Source organism: Triturus cristatus, chromosome 7 (assembly GCF_964204655.1).
Source record: "Triturus cristatus chromosome 7, aTriCri1.1, whole genome shotgun sequence".
NCBI lineage: Eukaryota > Metazoa > Chordata > Amphibia > Caudata > Salamandridae > Triturus > Triturus cristatus.
In genome coordinates, this window is record NC_140590.1 from 1,631,129,482 (window position 1) to 1,631,151,861 (window position 22,380).

The 22,380-nt window shown below is 45.4% G+C and overlaps 1 protein-coding gene across 1 annotated transcript in view; it reads left to right on the forward strand.

Moving 5' to 3' along the window:
- Nucleotides 1-1,050: 1,050 nt before the first annotated feature.
- The window catches only part of PRPF6 (pre-mRNA processing factor 6), a 349,710-nt gene continuing 328,380 nt past the window's right edge, over nt 1,051-22,380 (forward strand). The window contains exon 1 of the mRNA XM_085619664.1: nt 1,051-1,291. Coding sequence (XP_085475790.1) covers nt 1,119-1,291 — 173 coding nt within the window. The 5' untranslated portion in view covers nt 1,051-1,118. The remainder of the gene's footprint in view (nt 1,292-22,380) is intronic.

Here is a 22,380-nt window from a genome sequence, read left to right on the forward strand (position 1 = left end):
TTTTTTTAAGGAAACCACCATTATTGATCATAAAACAGCCTACACAGAAATTCTTAAATTAGAAGAGGATGCTTTGGTTTTCCGTGTAGGTTCCTTCTTAAAAGCGGCAGTCCGTTCACGCACCTCTATGAGTACTTAATGAAGGTCCATTTTTTAGGCGCACACTGTATATGTTATTTCCCCTTTAGGATCACATGAAATCGAGGCCTTCTGTAATGGACAAATGTAACCAACTGCACTTTATAGCTATATTGTAATGCCATTTTGTATTTATTGGACTGTTATGGGCACTGTTTTGTACGATGCTGTTGTTATACCGATTTTATGTATTTTAATATTGATTTATTTTGACCTGTGCTTTTATGGATACATTTTTGAATCTGAATAAAGATTAATTGAATTGAATTGATATATATAGTGTAGATCATTTCAAGATGAAAAGTGATCTTTGCATGGATAGTTCATTGTTAACAATTGCATATAAACATATGAGGCAATTTTAAAACTGACAGACTTTGTGTTCATTCCTTAGTTTTCCACATATTGAAGTCACTGTTTTAAATGGGCAGCCGTAGACGGGCAGAGTACCTACACTTGCTAAATCTGTAAGGGACAGTTGCAGCAACTTGCAGCAGGGGTGCAGTGCCCTAAATGGTAGATTACCTGCAGTTCTAAATAGTAAACAGGCACTATGGGATACAAAGTACCTACAATTCTAATTTTCCATTCAAAACACAGAGAAGAGAGTTGCTTATTTAGCTGTAAATAATTACTTGGAACTGCCAACCCGATCCTAAATTAAGGAACATACCAGGACTTTGAAAACGCACTAACGCTGTGCAATCCCGAACATGGTGCTACACCCTATAAAACTATTTAGAGCTGCCACTAACTGTCTGACAACTTCTTAAAGTGGTAGATTCTTCTGTTTAATATTCTCATCCTCTTCCTGATTGAAAACGCTAGGCTTTTCGACGGCAGTTCCCATAGAAACAGACACGCTTTATTTTCCTGTCTACACAGTCGCCGGAAATACGTCACAGATGTTAAACCCAGACACTTCCGCTCGCAAAGCATGCCTATGTGAAAACAAGCGCGCAGTTCCGGTGTTCGGCAGAATGGCTGGAATGTCCTCCTCTAGTGGTGGGCCGACGGGCCCCGGGAATTCGGCCGTGGCTGCTGGGGGAGCCTCCGGTCTGACTGCCTCCCTCACTGGCACCATGAACAAAAAGAAGAAGCCCTTCCTCGGCATGGCAGCGCCGCTCGGATACGTGCCTGGACTGGGGAGAGGGTAAGAGGGGCGGGGCGTGAGGAGGGGCGGGACTTATGCATCAAATAATTATTTGGAGGGTACGCTGGGCACCCCAGTTAAGGTTGTGGGTAGCGCAGATGAGCTAAAGGGAAGGGGTCCCTGATATTGAGCCCATGATCGCGATTCTTAAGTCACTATCACAGAAATGAGGGCAATGTTCAGCTATTAGATAGCATGCAACACATCTGTTACAGTAAGGGTAAGCTATGATTTCAGGACCGGCTCTTTGCATATGCAAGCTGTAGCCAGGCCAGACCTCCAGAGGGCCTTTAGAGCTTCCTGCAGCAGTCTCTTTACAACGTATGTCCAAAATAAAGTGTATTGAAAAACCTTTTTCTGACAGCTGCTGGCCTCTTTGCTTCTATTTTTTTCTCAATCTTAATCGTGCCCACCTCCTACTCATCCCAAATGTTCAGTACACAGACAGTTAAAGAGGGCGAGCCAAATTTGGTTTCGCCTAGGGTGCTTTCTGAACAAAGGCCAGTTCTGTATGACTTTGTGGCCTCGCAGCACTTTTTTCCAGTCCAAAGTTTACTTTAACAAATCTTAATATGTGTTGGTTAAACAACTAACCCAAGGTAGCAACTCTCAGAAAGCTCAAAAGTGGTGACATACCATCTTGTACACAGGTGATTATTGTTATTATTATATATCTTTTATTATTGCAAAAAAATAAAAAAAACAGGGACATTTGACTGCATTGATTATCACAGTTAGTTTCAGGACACAATTACACGTCTGACATTCTCAGGATGACAGGTGATTATTGTTAGCTGACCTCGTGAGGATGGAACTTTGATTCGGCTTGCCGAGATTTGAACCTCTGTCACTGAAATCAAACGTATATTTCTGGAGTGCATGCATTTGTCCACAGACCGAAATAACCCCACTCTCAGATATGCTCATGGATCTAATTTGCGATTTATTGTCCCCTTTGGGAGCCGAGCTCCAATTTTCTAAAGCACCCCATCATTTGGATCATCCAAAATTTAAGTTCTGCATGGGCACCCTTGATCTTGCAGTAAGTCACTACTCCTCGACATCCGGCCTACCAAAATTAGCAGAGTAAATGGTTACTGGGACCACTCAATCAGTAACTACTCAGACGATCAAGCTTCTCTTGCATATAATGAACTGATCCATTCTGTCATACCTCCTATTCTTGCCAACTTGCCTTTCCACAGACAACTGAAGCCTGGTTTCAGTATACTACTAGGATCTGGGTTAGGGCATAGAAGCAAAACTTTTCACAAGCAGGCTCGTAGGCCTCCACTCTGCATGCCTCGAGAAATCTAGTCGCCTACTCGCTATGGCGAGTCACATTTTATCAGGCTTCCACTCTGCATGCCTCGAGAAATCTAGTCTCCTACTCGCTATGGCGAGTCACATTTTATCAGGGCAAGATATTTTTAGGGCTTACTGGGCAGGTCTGGAGGTGACACAGCACAGGTGTTAGGTTCATTCAGAAAGTGAATGAGCAATAAATATGCATTTAAATCTTGTTTTTATCTTGTCACCTTTGCTGTGCATTCAAAGACAGAGGTCAAATGGCAGCTTATATCTTCTATCAAATTGCTTCTTTATTCTAGAGATTGGTGTTTTACTTTTCTTTCTCTGCAAAGTTGGATGATTTTGTAAACTGACAACCGTGCTAGTCACACAATATTTAAATAAATTGTAAATTAAAAGTATAGTTATTTCAAAATGTATTTCAATAGTTAGCAAAGCACTTTTTGTAATTCTGAAGTGAAATAGAAACACAATTTTTAACAGGCTTGAAACAAATTTTTACTTGGTGATGTGCTAATGGTGCATATTTGCTGAAACCAGATTTCCACACATTATGGTTTGTACACTATATAGTTTTATCAGTAAATCTGCATGTCAGTGGGAAAGTTTGTCATCATTTCAATGGAAAATGTCTGTCTGTAAATGACAGTACACTACCACATCGTGCTTTGGTAATGTAATTATTAAAAGTGGGAGTTTTTAAATACGAAATGAGAAACATTCCTGCCCTCGCCCGGATAACAATGCTATTGGTGAACTAAGAGGCAAGTTAGGGGTTATGATGTACCGTCCATGTGGGCACAATTTTTATTATACATGGAGCAAAGGGTTAATCTATTAAATCAAACAAGCGTATTATGTACAGCAGACTTGCTGAACTGATATATTTGAAGGTGCTCTCAAATGCGATAACGAAGAAAAAGGCAACAGGGTGAAATAAAATATTTGCCTAGGATCAGTCATTTGAGACAAGTTCATGGGTTAAGTGCATTGCAGTTAGGTTGGGTAGATTACTCACATCAATAGACTGCAGGTCTGGTAACATTTGGATTACCAAAAGGCCACAGCTTAAGGTACTGATCCTAAGGCAGCCTTACGGGTGAGTAGTGCGCTCTATAAATCCATGATTGATTGGTTGATGACAGGGTAGTTCGTCCACTGTCAGTGTACAAGGGCATGCTTAGTGCACCCCACCAGGTCACAGGACAGATTCCAGACCTCATTCCTGGCATGCAACAGTCATAGACCTGTGTGCAAACACTATATTAGTGTGAGGCAGGGCCAGAATTAATAATAAAGAAAACACGTACTAGGTGCTCTCTTTTGGGCACTCAGGGCAGGGGAACAACACTATACGCAATGCAGGAGAGGTTCCTGTTCCAACTGCTGGGTAGTAATGTTGTTAAGTACCAAAGCATTTCCATATTGTAGGAAAGTGCAATATTGTCAGTGAGGCTGGTTAGGCTTCTCTAAGTAATACTCTTGCAATACCCCAAAGATGGTCCTTGGATTCACAATAATAAATTCATAGCTCAGTCCTGGTAGAGTGGCAAAGAGCAGTCCGGCTTTACTAGAGGAACATGTGGTAAGCATTTCAGAGTACCAACATGGATGATAAGTAATTGACACCAATTTACAAAAATAAAGCAGATTTGTATATACATTTAGATAACCAAACAAAGTCAATCCGATAGTTTAACCAGAGTTATGGATTTTAGAAGTAAAATTAAATGAGTTCGCAATACTGCAAAACTTTAGCATTGCAGTCAATGGTAAAAAGCACTAGTGACAATCAGTCACTTGCAGGTCGAGTTGCGTGGGAGCCAAGACGGATTAAGGTGATGCGGGTCCCAGGATCCAGCCACGACAGTCAGTTTGGTTTTACCTGGCTCGAGAAGCCTAGGCGCAGAGTTGTCCTGGCTGTCCATGGTGCTGAAACGCCAGCAGCAGGAGTGCTGGTTTTACCGCTTACATGTAGCTAGTGAGCTAATGGGTAAAAAGAAATCGACAAAGGAGCCACTACTGGCGTCTGATGAAGATGTTGCTGTGTTTCCTCGAGTTGCAGCTTCAAGTAACGGTGGTGATTGCCGGACTGGCCACCAACAAGCTTTCGGCAACGGTAAGATCAACAAGAATTTGTTTCAACGTCCGGAGGTCTGGGGGCAAACGGTAGCTGCCTGAATATTTTTGGAGGTCATGACTATGTTTCACACAATGCACTGGACCCATCTGGGAGATCCCTTGGATGGCCAACGATTCATTCGTTCCGGTACTTTATTTTTACCTGCGGACTGCAGGGGGATTAGTGGCACTAGTCCAGGGGAGTCTGGAGTTTCCTTTGGCTCTCAAAGGGGTCCCTCTGTATGGGGGAACCGGTCTTTAGTCCAGGATAAGTCACAGTTGTGCAGTGCCAGGAAGGTTGTCACAGGTGCAGGGTATCACGCCTTTGGTTTGTATAGCTCCTGTTGTTGCAGACTCTGGTCTCTTCTGTGCTCGTTGCAAGTCAGATTAGAGCTGAGGTTCTACTGTCAGGGGTGCCACTTAAATCCTAGATTTAGGGGCGGTAAGGGTGTGAGTGCAAATAGCCATGGTGCAAGTAGCCAATGGGCTACTAGCCCCAGCGGCTAAACCGCCCCTGAGGTGACCACATCTGGGGGAATGTGTCACATTTTCTACCGAGAAACCTCTATTCTGCCCCAGGTAGAATCCTTCCTTAGCTGTACAGGCTAGGTAGCCCGCCCTAGATGTGTGGCTAGCCTTCTGGGGGTGTACGACTCTTGATTACATCATTTTCCCACCTGCCCAGGTGCAAATGTCCCTGGGGGCAGGGGGAACAACTGTTCCTTCCTTTGGGAGTCAGCCTGGATGTATATCAGAGGCAGTAAATGCTCTGACGCTCACCACCTTGATGTTTCACTTCACTAGCCATCCTGTCAGGGAGGGAGGTGTCACCTTTGTCCTAGCCAGGCCATTGTTTTTGACTTCTGAGAGAGTTCATATCTCCTGGCAGGGGGTCAGATTGATCTCTTGGCTGTAGCAGCTGCGGACTGCCAGCCAGAGCACAGGAAAGGCTAGGGCAACCAGGCGGGCACCACTAAGGTAGCCACTTGGGTGCATACCACATTGCCTCTGGCATGAGAATCATGTCTGGGTGAGAAGGCAAGTTGTTTGATATCAAATATGACATATTTCGGCTGTACCATAATGGAGCAGGCAACCCTGAGGATGCCCGGGTGCCAGCCCATGTTATGCTATGGACTGGTAATCACTTATAGTTTGTTTCATTGGCACTCTTATTTGATGCCTTCTAATTGGCCGGCGCATGCTGGCTTCACTTCCTCTTCTTTTGGCTGGATCATGGACCCAAGTACTGCTTGCTTCAGCTTGATTGCTGTTCTTCCACTGATACAACAGTTATTTTTAGGTCGAACCTGGGCAGCGCAAGTGCTGCTGTGAGGCATGCAGTAGTGGAGTATGGCTTTGAAGCCCTGCCTACTCTCCGCCCATATTTTTAATTGGCTTGTATCATGGTCTTTCGTAAACGCTGGCTTCCGAGTGGTTATTAGGCTTGTTATTCCCTCCTTGGTACCACCTTGTCTGCATTTGTTACCTCCCAAAATGACTGGACCTTTTACTGGTGTTGTTACATGGTCTTTTTTATAAGTTGGTGGGCACTATTTTCTATAATGCACTTCCCCTATTCCACTCTCGACATCGCAGCACCCGCCGGCTTTTGTTTTAAAGTGCCAAGTAAGACTTCTGTTTTTTTTAGTAGTGCATAAATGTCACATGTATTTTATGCTCTGAGGCAAGTTTCTTTTCACTAATGTACAGTGAGTGGTACTAATCAGTTACTTGCGTCTCTGTGTGAAAGATCGCATGTAATAATAACAAGATGCGTCAGGGAATTTGTAAAACGAGGAATGTGTCCGTTTTATGTGGTATTCATTGGTTTTAAATTTTCTTCCAGAGGATCTGCCTTCCCCTTTGTAACTCTAATCTTGCAATTAGTCACGAATAAAAGTAAACAAGCAAGCATTGGGGAGGGATTTAAAACCCTCCTCCGTTTGACCTAGCCGTGCGTAGTGCTGGGTGGGGTTTCGCGATGGGTTATACCCTCCCACCCCTTTTACAAGTTACAAGAGGGTGCCTTGCAAAGCCGGCGCTTGGAAGACCTTCCTAGCCTACGCTACATTGAATCCATTTTCTAGACAATACCAGTGTTGTGTGTAGACTGCAGCAGTTTACAAACATCATAAGTATACAACAGTATGTAAAGTACAATTTGTGTGCAGTTGTCTACCGCCAATGTGTTATTTTCCTCTTTTTCTAACCATTTTTATTTAACATTACTTTGCGTTGTGTGTAGGGGATTGGACGTCCCGGATTTTACTGGCTAGTCCCGGTTTTCAGAGGACTATCCCAACGCTTCTCTTACATTTAAATACGTGTCCCGGTTTTTGGGACAAAGGTCAATTCAATTAAGAGTTGCATCTTTCCTTGTGCTCACTTATACATATAGTCCTCTAGACAGTGCTGCTAGCTGCTTCTCCGGGCCCGTCAGTAACTCCCCTATTCTAAATCCTCTAGGCAGTGCTGAATCTGTGTCTCTGGTCACAGTGGTAATTCCTCATTCTAAGTTCTCTAGACAGTGCTACAGCTGCTTCCTAGGTACCCGTGATAATTCCTCATTCTAAGTCCTCTAGGTATAGTGCTGCAGTTGTGTCTCTGTTCATGCATCCACTACACCAAACCAAAACACATAGGTAAAAGACATTTTCATTACCAACGCCAATAGCTCTTAACTCTCGAAAATGCGAGACCTATTGCATTGCAAATGCTTGTTTCTTCTTCCCTGTTCTACTTGTTGAACCTCTTGCTACTTTGAGCTATGTTTTACTGTTTCAAACACACTTCAAAAAAGCCCTTTCCTCATTTGAAATGATTGTGTATTGTAACAAGATGTTACTTGCTTTTGTTGTGACAACAGATGTTATTTGCTCCAAATGTATTTCCACTAAGACATGGACATGGGTGCAATTGCTTTCTTTGTGATAGGATTTTTTGCTAAATATTTTTTCTTCTTTTTCATTCCCTTTTGTTAATGCTGTACAGCTTGGGCATTGCAGACTTTGGCAATGATTTATAGCTATACTGTATAGCAGTGTGGCTGCAGTGCAGAATGGCTAAAAATAATAATACTAAAAAGACTATGATGCATTCAACTCTAATGCATTTTAAAATAAATTAAAAAAGTGTCATTTCACGAAGCAGTTTCACAGCCTACCTGCTCCCTGTGCCACGTTACTTTTACCAGCATTAGAGGACGACTACGCTAGCGCAATTTGGCGTTTCCCTGCCGCTGCCGCACCTACCATCTACACGGCCGCTGTGTGCAGGGAAACTACAGTTCCCAGCAACCCTTGCGGGACGAACCCGCCCACGTCATCGGAAGCGCGCTTGAAGGCGCATAAATCTAACGGGAGCCCCGGCAGAGCGGGGGTGTCATTTCACGAAGCAGTTTCACAGCCTACCTGCTCCCTGTGCCACGTTACTTTTACCAGCATTAGAGGACGACTACGCTAGCGCAATTTGGCGTTTCCCTGCCGCTCCTACCATCTACACGGCCGCTGTGTGCAGGGAAACTACAGTTCCCAGCAACCCTTGCGGGACGAACCCGCCCACGTCATCGGAAGCGCGCTTGAAGGCGCATAAATCTAACGGGAGCCCCCGCGACGCGGGATCGCGCGCGGGTCGGCGCCGGGCTAAGCCCGGGCAAAGGGCGGGCCGTCTGAGGCCGTCCGAGGACGACAGAGGACGGGACGGACCTTTTCTCCCCTGAAAGTGACTGAGTGAGTGTTTTACTGATCTCTGCCTCGTTGGGCTCCATTGCTAATTGAACTACTTACAGCTGATATCAAGCCGCTGTGAACTATTAGTATATTTGTCATAGCTGTGTGGTAAAATGCCAAAATCGAAAAAGGCAGCAAGTGTGAACATTATGGACAACTATATGGTGCAGATCGTTAGTAAAATTAATAACGACAGGAGGGCTTCACTGGGGTTAAACTGCTCTCAAAATCCTCCTGAAAATTTTCCTTTGCCAGCACCCTTGTCTGATTCGCTGTTGGCTTCCCCTTCATTGGTTAATACTAGCACCCCAATTGAAATTGATGTGTTAGAGAGTGATATTCTTGAATTAAGTGTCCATCCAACAGTTACCTCACAACCTATTCTTGATGTAGATTTGCACACGGACACCGAATTAGTTGATTCCGATTCTTCCATCCCTCCCCCCAGAACCAGGCAAGTTAGAGCCTGTAGGAAAACTCAGGCTAAAAGTAATGGTTCCCGCCCAGGAAAAAAAAAGGCTACCTCTGCACCTAAAATCGCGAGAAAAGCTGAGGCACCAGAGTTTCACATTGCTAAATATTCTGAGAATGAATTGTCCAAGAAAATAGCAAACATGATTGATACTAAAATTGAGAGTGTTATTACTCCTCTGGTAGCCAGAATTGATAAATTAATGACAGAGGTAGCCAGATTAAGTTCCTTACTAAACAGACCCGTAGAAGAAGCACCTAGAGTTGAGCCTTCGGCATCAAGCCGCCGTACCCTGACATCACTACCTGATAGAGGGGAGGGAAGGGTTATACAAAAAGAGATAGTGAATCCCCCACTTTTGCAATCTACAACTGACGAGAATTCCCAGAAGGCATTCAAACCAGGCCCTCCTATTGACCGACTTGCTCAACGCCCAGCGAATGATCAGTTCCAATGTATTGTTGAGGCTCTTCCTACCACATTGGTTCTTGTCAATGTACCCATTTTACCACCTGATAAAATAGAAACTACATCTTCTCTTATTAGCAAATCTTTGCACTGGTTGACAAAAAATATGAGAATGTCTCCCTGGGGAGCGAGACAACTAGCTGGCGAAATCATCATGGCAAGAAGGGTCTCATGGTTAGGCCATGATCCTAAAAAGTATGCTGGGGATTGTGTGGTTATCAATTTTTCTAACCCAGCTGTCCTCTCTAATATCCTGCATAATATATTTCCCCCACAACAGAGATATGGCACTATCATTCCCTTAACACTTAAATTTTTCTACTGTAGAAAGAAATGGGAGGTAAATCAAGCGACAGCGAGGAAAGGGCGGACCCCATTGCCTAGTATAGGGGGTGGGAGTGACCTCAATAGGATGTGGAACATCAACATAGAAAATAGATTTGGGGTCCTGTCAGATCTGAACGACTGTGATTGACTTGATGGGAATGTTAGATTTGAGGATGTTGCATCAACTTTGCACGATACTTTATCTATCCCTATAGGGTCAGCCAGTTGAAAAGACAGTATTGAAATAAGCAACCCCAGCTTTACCCAGCCCATTGTAAAGGAACTTTATAGATCAACATTACCCATCCATCTAGGATCTGGAGATATTGAACCCCAGGCACCAATAAATGAATCATTAGGTATTCCAAGCAGTAGTGTTGATTATGTGAATAGGATTGGAGGTGAGACCCAAAGCTCACCAACGTTAAATGAGTTTACTAGTCCTATTAAACCCAAGTCACGTCTGTCCGTCTTATCCTGGAATCTTGCAGGAATTGGCAATAAAATGCACTGTCCTGAGTGGCACACCTTTGTCGACCAGTTCGACATAATCTTATTCCAAGAGTCATGGTCAACGGACCCGGTTTATCGTTTGGGTTTCCTTAACTTCTATGTACCTGCTACTAAAAAAACTAAAGGTCGTCCCTCAGGAGGCTTGATAATTTGGATCCGCCAATCCCTACGCTGTAAGATTGACCAATATAGTCTTCAATCTAGCGACATCCTGTCATTAAATATCACCTGGCCTAATGACCAGGGAGTGGCTATAACAAATATCTATGCTAGAGAGACGGTTGGAGGCACCTCATCAGATGTAATATCTGCCTTAGACCATCACCTTTCTGTATTACCATCGGAGAAGCCTATTGTAGTGGGTGGCGATTTTAACACGACGTTCGAACCTCTTGGCTCGGAGGATCAGTTTCTAGCAGAAGAAGAGGATAGTAGGTGGGGGGTTCCCCAGCTGGATCTACCCCCGGTTAAGAGGTGGACAGCCGCGGCCATCCAACTGAAAGCACTCTGTTTAGAGAGAGGGCTTAGGGCTGCTAATGGACGTACTCGGTCAGATCGCCAGGGCGCAAATACGTTTGGCAATGGCAGATCCACTAGTCGTATTGATTATTTTCTAGTGGATATAAGGATCTGGGCTAGATTGAACGATATGACCATAATCGCACGAGAAGATAGTGATCATAACGCCCTGTGCTTGGAACTGCAAACCTTCAATGAGCCCATAGAACCTGAAATCAATGGTGGGAAAATCAGCCTGGATGTCGTTGTATCAAACAACATGAGGCATGTTAAATGGGACAGATTCATAGAGAAGCCTGAGGAATTAGAAGATCTTAAAAAAGTGGTAACTGATGAAGTGGCTAAATTGAATACACAAGTGACTGGTAATAAATTTTTTTCATCAATGGATGAGGTCCATACCACTTTTTTCCTAAATCTCCCAAAAAAATTTAAAAAGCCCCTAGTGGGTGAGAAATCTAATAAGGGCAAACAACTTATGGCGGGATGGTTCAACAAATCTTGTAGAACAGCTCGCCAGAGTTTAAGTTTGGCCCTTAGATCGAAAAATATGGAAAATGTGAGATCTGCTAGAAAGCTATATAAACACACACAGCTAGTGGCAAAGAAGGAATGGGACGAGGATCACTGGCAGGATTTGAAAACTGCTTGTCTGTCCAAGGATCAAAAGAAGTTTTGGGCGATAGTGAAGTGGGATAGAGGCGGGGTTGCACCATCTCCCCAAAATAATGTGGCAATAAACCAATGGGTTGATTTTTTCAAACCACAATATGCTTCAGTCTCGCGAGAAGGTGAGCACCCACCCCCTCCGGCTATTTATTTTCATACGCAGGTGTTCACGATCAAAGATGTAAATCTAGCATTAGACTGTATAACCAGGGGCCGTGCCCCCGGGATGGACGGGATACCTGCGGATGTATTTTTAACTGATAGATCATCCTGGTGTCAGTACTTTCAATACCTAGCAAACTCTATAGCTATGGGGGCGCCCGTACCCCCCTCATGGAAAGGGGCTGAAATAATCCCAGTTTTCAAAAAAGGGGACAAATCGTTACCCAGTAACTATAGACCTATCAGTCTCATAGATTCTGCCCAGAAACTGATAGGTCGATTAGTACAAAATAAACTACATACCTGGATTGAAGAAAACAACATTTTGTCCCCATTTCAGGCTGGGTTTAGACCATGTACTAGTTCGGTTGACCAGGTATTTTACTTTCTAGCACTCTATTGGAGGAATGTAAAGCTAACTAATGGGACCCTTTATGCGGTTTTTATAGACTTAAAATCCGCATTTGATTTAGTGCCTCGCACCAAACTATGGAGGGTTCTCGACGAAGCAGGGATAGCTCCAGAACTGCTAACATTACTCGTCCGCTTGCACGAGAACAACTATGCACGAATTAGGTGGGGAACGCAGGGGGAGGTTACTGACACATTCCCTGTAGAGCGTGGTGTTCGGCAGGGATGTGTCTTGGCACCCACGTTGTTCTCCCTGTTTATCAATGGCATTGTAGAATATCTGAGCCGTTCCCCCACAGACGCTCCTGTATTGGCTGGGTCTCGCGTGCCTGTTCTCATGTTCGCGGACGACACATTGATAGTCTCACGGACACCTAGTGGCCTGCAGAAGGCGCTAAATGCATTCGGTGATTTTTGTCGAGAACGTGGTCTTGAAATAAACACCTCCAAAACAAAGTTTATGTGCTTAAACAAGCGACAAAATTTTAGAGGTGTTATTAAATTCAACGGCACCCCGCTGGAACAAGTAGAGGCATTTACATATCTAGGGATATCCCTCCAGAACAATATGAAGTGGACAAACCATATTGATATGGCTGCCCTAAAATTTCACCAGTTAGCGGGAGCAATTGTTTCGAAATATAAACTATCCTTGACTAAACCTATCACTCCAGCCTTAGAGATTTACAATATGAAGGCTATTAGTGCTGTACTATATGGATCGGAATTATGGGGCTTTGGCAACCTGAAACAACTAAGATTAGCTGAATATAAGTTCTTACGTTGCTTAACGGGAGTTCCCCGAAGTACCCCAATGATTCCACTAGCATATGATCTTGGTAGGAAAAGAGTTGAGGATTTGGCACGATTGCGCCCACTCCTTTATTGGCGACGCATCATGGTCACACCGGAACTTGCGCACTATGCTACCGCCCTAAAAGACATTATTAGGGCTGACCATTTTCACTCTATAGCATGGCTTAAAGAAATCAGAGACTTGTTAATAAAACTAGACCTGGGGCATCTATGGAATGATCCAAATGGGTTAAAATTTCCTCCAAAGCCTGTACTCAAAAAAATGTACTGGGACATGACTTTAACATCTGCTTTTAACACTGGCCAGAATGCCAATCTAACAGGACGATACCTCGACATTAAATGTATTCCATCTTGTGAGGCATTTTGGGATTACATAGAGAGGCCTTCTGATAGAAAACTGTATTTTCAGTTTAGAATTGGGTCTCTCCCTGTTAAAGCATTCACCCAAAATTGGTTACCTAATCATGATAATTGTTGTCCTCACTGTCGAGATTTGATCGAAGATGCTGGCCATCTATTGTTTGTCTGTCCATTGTATGTTATTCCACGTCGTAGGTGGATAAAACCAGTATGTTTAAATTTGGGAATACGTAGATACAAGGATGCCCTAAGGATACTCGAATCTGATTGCACTCCATGCTTGGTTATTGCTGTAGCAAAATTCTTGGGGTGGGCCTGGGTAATACGTTCGCGTACCCTAAAAATGCTAGAAGCTGGATAATGAGTATCTGACACTAAGGTTATTGTTCTACTTTTATTATAAAGGTTGTTTTAAATTGATGGTATTAATTCATCGGAACTATTCGCCAGCATCATGGTTTAATGTAATTTTAAAAATTGTACATTGTTTTTAAACATAGTATTTATATTTATTGTTAGGATGTAAACATGCTTTTATGACATGCTGTCGAATAAAGCTTTGAAATTTGATTTGCATTAGCCCTGGCTGCATCATAGCGCTTTACTAAATTAGTTTTAGTCACATTGCAAAGTATCCACGCTGTTGTTCAGAATGGCCACAGAACATTGCCAAATCCAATAGTTTCACTGGCGAGAGCTTTTGCTTTTGGCTTTGCCAGTGTCTGTTACTTTACGCCCATCTCAAATAGCTTTGACTTAGCCCCTTTCATGTCTGTGTCTCCACTCCCACATCGAATAGCTTTGCCATGTCCCTTTGTTGGAGCTTGTGCCACATTTAGAAGAACACTACTCTAAATGAACACCTATAAGAAAGTTCCTTGTGGGTATATTTCACTGCAAGTTTCTGGCTCAGTGTTTGTCTTCCATACAAGAGGATTCCAAACAATACTGTAGTTGTCTGCAGACTTACAACATCCAATGTTAGAGATATGCTGTAGTGTTTCTAGTGCGGACTTTTGAAAACATAAACGTAGCCATGCAATACAACGTCTGGGAAAGATTAAATAATGCAGTGTTTAAAAAAAAATAAGTTTAGTTCTATATGCCTAAAAATGTGAGCGGGGGACATTTTATTCACTTTTTCATTTCAGATTTGTTTATTGGATTTTACAAATAAGGAAACATATCGTAACGTAAAGGAAAATTCTATTAACTTTTTAAGGTTTTGCCTTCACAGCGCTGTGCTTGTGAAATCAATCTTTAAAAGGGGCTTAAAACCGGTCCGATACTTACCTGAACTGATTCCAATGCCACTCTAATTTACATGCTTCTGATTGGCCAGCACGTCGTCAACATACACTTCCTGCTTATGCCGTGAAGCTTGACCCAAGTACAGTTTCCAGTCACTTGCTACTGGCCTGTATCCTTCCACAGGCTACTCACTCCAAATGTTTTTTTTCCCCATTTCCAAATGAGCACTTCTACAGGCCGTCTTCTCTCCTCCCACCTTTAGGGTATTCTTATATTTTTTGCCTTTCCAAACGAGCACTCCATGCAGTGCATCTGCAGCCCGTCACATCAACATACTTATTACCAGAATAATGTGAAACTCAAGGTACCTTTTCTCCCGGCCATGCCATCAGCAAACAGTTTGTTTGTAATTGGCCGATTATGTCTTTGACAGGAAGACCCCGGTTTGGATTTCATAGGCAGGGAGTCTCAAAAAGCAATCTGAAGTTTTGCGCACAGCCAGCGTTACACTAATGCTCTGAAGCAGGCACCTATTGCCCTTTCCAAGCAGATCTAACCTTTTAACCTCAGTAAAACCAACAGTGGCATAGCCAGTAGGTTTTGCCTCTGCGAAAGCTATTGGTTTTGTCAATTTGTTACAGACGCGAGCTACTGTGCAACCTGCCTTAAAGTATAAAAAAAAAAAAATTTGACTTGTCTTCAGTGTTTCCTGGGTCTCTTATGAGGGGTAACATGATGCTGGTAATTGGTCCTGATCTGACTATGCCATACAGGATTTTTGCGATTTAGGTAGAAAGGCAGATTTAATCTTCCTGAAGCCATAACAGGGCATTATATGTTCAGTCTTGCTTTTGGTCTTGGAATGGGGAGGCTTGGAAGGCTTCTGTTGCAGGGATTCTGCATAGATACAGAACTATGCGCAGGAATATGTGTGAGAAAGTGCCATCTTTCTTGCATGGTATGCCCCCACTTTTTGCTGAATTGCTGATGTACTTTGACTGAGTGTGCCCTGGTCTCCTGCCAATCAGGTGCCCAGGGCCTGTGTTCCTTCCCTAAAACTGCATTGAAGCCTAAACCCAATTGGCATCTTTGGCCACATGTCAGCCCCTAGTAAATGGTACCATAGGTACCCAGGGCACTGTGACCAGAGAAGGCCCCTTAGGGCTGAAGCACTTATTGTGCCACCCTTAGAGGCCCTGTACCCTGACACACACACACTGCCTTTGCAGGCTGAGTGTCTGGGTGCAGAAGAAAACAAAGAGATGACATGGCACACATCCCTGTGTGCCATGCCCACAAACCACTGCCCTGGCATACATCAGTCACCCCTCTGGCTGGGTGCCCTATGCCAGTGGTGAGGGTACAGGTGCATGAGCCCTGTACCCCTACAGTGCCCAGGTCCATTCCTGGGCCCTGTAAGTGCAGTGTTGCCATCAAGAGTATATGGTGCTGGTAGGTCGACATTACGAACTCCACAGCACCATAATGGCTGCACTGAAGACTGAGAAGTTTGGTATCAAACTTCTCAGCTCATTAAACCCACACTGATGCCAGTGTAGGATTTAATGTAAGATGCATGACAGAGGGCATCTTAGAGATGCCCCCTGAAACTAGCCAACAACCAGCGTCCTGACTGAGAGGCTGCCTAGGCTGCCACCCAGCAGACATGTTGCTGGACCCCCGGGTAGAGAGCCATCCACTCTCGTGTGCCTGCAACAATGCACATCCTGGGCGAGGTGCTAGGTCTCCTCCCCAAGGATGGGCAGGGGAAGCTTTAAAGGCATGCCGCCTTTGTGAGCTTCTCCAGGCCACTTGCTGTACTCAGCAACTGGCCCCCACTAGTTCTGACCCCTACTCTGGCGGGAAGATCAGCGGGAAAACACAAGTGAGGAAAGGGGGTGTGCCAGCCTCTGCCAACCCCACCCCTCAGGTGGGGGAGGCGAGGTGAAGCACAACTCCGGGCTCTCGCCATCTTGAGGTTGGGGAGCCCTACAAATTTAGTATTTAGGGGCACCCTGAACCTTCCTTCCTCAGATCCCGGTTCCAAAAGAAGAAAAAGAACAAGAAGAAAGAAGACCTGCCGTGCAGCTGCTAACAAGAGGACGACACCAACTGTCTTGGCCCCAGCCCTACAGGCTTGTGGACCCTCGAACCTGCTCCTGCTAAACCCCGGCGTCTCCAGTGATCAGCAACCTTGAAAACCCCGGAGGACCTGACTGCCTTGCTCATTTAAAGATTGGGACTCCCACGAGCAGTGGTTCTGCTCAAACAGCAACAACCCCTGGTGCCAGCCGGGAACCACGAATCCAGCACACTCTGCACCCGCCGATCCCGGCCTGTGCCTGAGTGAACAAAGACCACGAGGACGTCCCCCCAGCGACTGTGACCAAGAATCCAGCACCCAAGAACCCTCCTCGACGCTCCTGACGACGCCTGCAGCCTCAACTCCAGGGACCCCCAACCGCGACCAGCCGAGGGTAAGATTTCCCGACGCCAAAAGACACCCCGGCGCCCTGCGGCCCTCTGTGCCAAACTCCTGGGTGCCTACCTAACCTACAGCTTCCCAACTTACCTCTCGAAGTGGTGGTCGCACTTGAAGAATCTCTGTCCCCGAGCTTGCAGCCTTTGTTCATCTTGCAGCTTCTCCCTTGAATTGCATTGAGCGCCAGATGGCTCAAAAGCACCCTGCACCCAGCCGTCCGAGTGCCCCTGGATGTGCAGCATCTGTCCTATTCTACTTCCCCACTTGCCCTGTGTAAGTGACCAGGAGCCCAGCTCCCACCGCCGCGTAGCCTGCCTGTGAGCAGCCACCAATCAAAGGCCCCCTGCCCGCCATAGGCTAACATTGGGCCTAACTCTCTCTGCACCCGGCTGCCCCTGTGCCGCTTAGGGTGTAACAACTGTATCTACCTGACCCTGGGAGACCCCTGAGTCTATCCCCCGAACCTTAACTCTGCCAGTCGAGTACTTCCCTGAAAACAGATAACCTACATTTTCTCCATAGGGTAACTATTGACTGGTTTCACTTGGAAATTCTTCTACGTGTCGAGTTTTGAAACTTTAAAATATTCATAAAAAATCACCCGATCAACGAAAACTAAATTACTCGCCTGTTACCAGGAGAGATCCCAGTGCTGGATCTTGGTGCACAGTAATTATTACTGCGATTTTCCGATAACCAAACTTTCCTCCATAGGAAAACATTGCCTGTTTTTTACCAGAAATTCTTCTAAGTGTCGATTTTTGAAACATACAAATATCACCTGTGTAACAAAAACGATTTTGATCAACTGTTTACAGGAGATGAACCAGGGCTGAATCCAGGATCCAGCCCTGAGTAAGAAAAACCTATGCAAAGTAATTGGTATTGCCTTTACTTAAACATGCCCATTGAGCTCCATGTTATAATTGTGTTTAACTTGTGTTGCCTATTGCAACAACTGTAACTATTGCATTTAAAAGTCTATTGCTATTTGAAAGTATTCAACTAGAGCATTTCATTTTGAGAAAGTATTTTGATACCTATTTGTGTTTCTAAAATAAAACAACTATATATTTTTATATATCAAACAATTGGCCTAGAGTTCAGTTCTTGAGTGTGTGAGAACATTTGCTGACTTGAGTGTGTACAACAAATGCTTTACGCTGTCCTCTGATACTGCCTTACTGCTTGAACAAGCTACCACTTTAGAGAGTAAGATTATATCTAACTTTAGACTCTGCCAAACCTATGGGGACTATTGGACTCTGTACACACTGTACCTTACCTTGGTGCAGTATATACAGAGACACTTTCTTACAAAATGGGACCTTAGTATTTAGGGACTGGGTCTTCCTACCACCTTAGTACCCAAGATCCCACGACTGACTAGCTGTAATGTCTCACTTGCTCTCCTACTCACCCACAGAGAAGCAAATGATTAGCCACCCCAGAACACAACACTCACAGATCTCTCAGGAATCGCGGTAATAAGACACACCCTTCCGCTCTCTCCTTTGTACTTGTCCACTATAACATCTGACAGAGACACAAAACAGTTTAAAATATTTATTTTAACGAACTTGCCCTAACATGCAGTATACATCCCACAACAAGCAGGAAAATGCATAGTACAAATATAGTCAGCATAGCAGCTAGTCCATATATCATGAAGGGAGATATCATTATAGAAAGACAATGGAGAAAGGACTATGGTGCCTAACCTCCCTCCACTTGCTAAGAAGAAGAAGTATTATTATGTGATAGAAGATCTCTTGGCTTTGTCAGCAGAACCCATACCTTAGCCTATAGATGGTAGATCTACATCATAGGTGCTGTCTCACTCTTCTCCCTGGAAAGGTCCCTTTCCAAGTTTGTGTCACCTATTTGTATACCCCACTCAAAACCCAAGTAAGCGGTCTAAGCAACAGATGCATCAGTATGTTTTGTCTAAGGGCTAAGGTCTGACCAGAACAAAATAACAAGGGGCATTGTTGTTTGACCTTGCACATAATGTTCACAGCGATGAGCGAACGCAGCGATGAGTTCTCATGTGAAAGTAGCCATTGAAATTACTGCAGAAAATAGACATGTAGTGAAGTGTGCTAAGCAGCAGGCAAGCTTTGACGTGTTCATGCTAACTTAGTGAAAAAACGACAGTCACCGTGGGCCATGTGACACCCTCTCCTTGGCCAGGGCGTTAGCCCTATGCGAAATACAAAAATCAGAGGTGAGCAGAGGCAAAACGTCGTAGGCGTAATCCAATTGGTGTAATTTTGAAGCCCCAATTTTTTTTAACGTATTGCATGGGTATAATGTTCCCCAAAATGTTTTTCCAATTGGGCGCTCAAAAAATGGCATCTATTCATGGCTAGTCAGAGACAAAAATGTTGCGGGGAAAGTGGAATGCCATGAACTCCAGAATGTTATCTGTCCCTTCCATTGTAAAAAGGTATGCCTTCCCGTTGAGCAGGTCGAATGAGCAGACATGCTTCTCATATCCAGAAGCTGTCAGGAGCGGGAAACAACGTTTACAACGCTGCTGTTACCACGCAGGTATGTAACAACGCGGTCGATACAACGAGCGCGTTGTTACCACACGTGGCTTTACATCGCAAGTCGTTTCTATGACTTGCGCTATGTGGCGTGCAGCACCAGGGAATGTGTTGGATTTTAAGTCCAACACATTCCCTGCTGTTGCGGTAACTGGAGTAGGAATAGTAATTTTATACTATTCCTAAGTCCAGCGCGCCATCTAGCACAAGTCGTAGAAACTACTTGCGATGTAAAGCCACGCGTGGTAACAACGACCGCTTTGTAATCTACCACGTGGTATTTGCTCGCGTAGTAACGTCATACATTTGTCAGGAGCATTTCAGGGCAACCTGCGTTAACCTCGATGAAACTGCGGTCAATAAGGCACTGCACAAGAGCACAGGTACTCCAGTCTGCCGTTGGTCCGAGTAGAGAATCGCACACCAAATGCCTATCCCTGGCACATACCTGGTCATGGGTCTTCAACTGGCCCATTAACAGACCGTATTCCAGGGCAGCATGTGTGGTATTGGACAGGCAGACATTAATGGCCCATTGACAAGGGCGTCGGAGGCAGTGGAACAGAGGTTGCATGCAGGTGAAGAAGGCATAAGGGAATGTCAGCCAGTAGTCGATGGCAAAAGACTCCACTGGCATAGAACCAAAGAGCTGCCGCATTCGATCACGGTACAGTTGCAATTGGACCAGGTTTGGCAGCTCCACAGATCGAGCATCCATTGCAAAGCAATAATAGGAGAACCAGCACATAGCAAACCAACAGGAAAAGCAGGAAAAACCTTCCGAAGGCGCTGGAAAAAATAGAATAAATAAAGGCCGGAATTACTCCAAAAATAGTCTAAAAGGAAGAAACAAGGTCTGATCCCACAGGTTCAAAAGAAGTGAGCAAGGCTCTCCGTATCAGACACATTAAATATTTGGTGTATTCTCCAAAATGGAGTTGGAGATTTGTGTTAAGCAGCAAGCGTATTTCACTTGCGGTTCTTGCCACCTGCAATTCGAAGGTCTCTCAGGCTGATGTGAGAGCGACTTCTTGTTGGAACAATAGTGCTTTGAGTCTGCTTAGCTTGTTGAAATCTGTTTTCAAAGTTGGAATTGAAGGCCAAAGCGAACTATCTACAATCCCATGCGTGGGTGGAAAGAGGACATTGCTGCAACATGTAACTCGTGGAGAAGCTGTTACTATATACGGAATGCCAGCTCTCAAGCCGCAGCAGTCGTGGTTATTCGAAATAAGATAACTACCGTTGGAAAGCAAAGTTAATACAGGAATAATAGCCGGGACAGGGGTACCTTGTAAAAAAACAAGCCTATTTAGGGGCCGAAGCGTTACAGGCTCCATGAAGCTTGACTTGTTTACAGACTAGGGCATGGGTACTCACAAACTTTCTCACGGGGGCCAAATTTACAGTGTGGATTGTGGCCGAGGGCCGCACCGGTGGGGGCGGGGGCAGTGGGGGAGGGGGCGGGGCTAGAGCAAAAAAACCTGTGACCATAAGGTTGAACACAGGCCCCTGCAGCGGACGCCTTCGTCCACTGAGCCACCAGACCCGGCATTCACACATATCTATCTAATCTATCTATCTAATCTATCTATCTAATCTATCTATCTAATCTATCTAATCTATCTAATCTATCTATCTCTCGGTCTGTCTCCCTCCCTCTAGCACTCTCCCTCTCTATCTCTCCCTCTCTGTCTCTGTCTCTGTCCCTCCCTCTCTCTCTCTCTGTCTCTCTCTGTCTCTCCCTCCCTCTCTCTCTCTCTCTGTCTCTCCCTCTCTCTCTCTCTCTCTCTGTCTCTCCCTCTCTCTCTCTCTCTCTCTCTGTCTCTCCCTCTCTCTGTCTCTCCCTCTCTCTCGTCTCCCTCCCTCTCTCTCGTCTCCCTCCCTCTCTCTTTCTGTCTCCCTCCCTCTCTCTCTCTGTCTCCCTCTATCCCCCTGTCTCCTCCCTCCTGTCTCCCTCCCTCTCTCTCTGTCTCACTCACTCTGTTTGTCTCCCTCCCTCTCTCTCGTCTCCCTCCCTCTCTCTCGTCTCCCTCCCTCTCTCTCGTCTTCCTCCCTCTCTCTCGTCTCCCTCCCTCTTATCTCCCTCCCTCCTGTCTCCCTCCCTCTCTCTCTGTCTCACTCACTCTGTTTGTCTCCCTCTCTCTCGGTCTCCCTCTCCCTCCCTCTGTTTGTCTCCCTCTCTCTCTGTCTCCCTCCCTCCCTCTGTCTCACTCACTCCGTCTCCCTCCCTCCCTCTCCATCCCTCCTGTCTCCCTCCCTCCTGTCTCCCTCCCTCCTGTCTCCCTCTCTCCTGTCTCCCTCCCTCTGTCTCACTCACTCTGTTTGTCTCCCTCTCTCTCTGTCTCTGTCTCCCTCCCTCTCCCACTCTCTCCTTCCCTCTCCCTGTCTCCCTCTCTCTCTCCCTCCCTCTCTCTCTCCCTCCCTCTATCTCTCTCTCTCACTCACTGTGTTTGTCTCCCTCCCGCTCTGTCTCCCTCTCTCTGTCTGTCTCCCTCCCTCTCTCTGTCTGTCTGTCTCCCTCCCTCTCTCTGTCTCCCTCCCTCTCTCTGTCTCCCTCCCTCTCTCTGTCTCCCTCCCTCTCTCTGTCTCCCTCCCTCTCTCTGTCTGTCTCCCTCCCTCTCTCTGTCTGTCTCCCTCCCTCTCTCTGTCTGTCTCCCTCCCTCTCTCTGTCTGTCTCCCTCCCTCTCTCTGTCTCCCTCCCTCTCTCTGTCTGTCTCCCTCCCTCTCTCTGTCTGTCTCCCTCCCTCTCTCTGTCTGTCTCCCTCCCTCTCTCTGTCTGTCTCCCTCCCTCTCTCTGTCTGTCTCCCTCCCTCTCTCTGTCTGTCTCCCTCCCTCTCTCTGTCTGTCTCCCTCCCTCTCTCTGTCTCCCTCCCTCTCTCTGTCTGTCTCCCTCCCTCTCTCTGTCTGTCTCCCTCCCT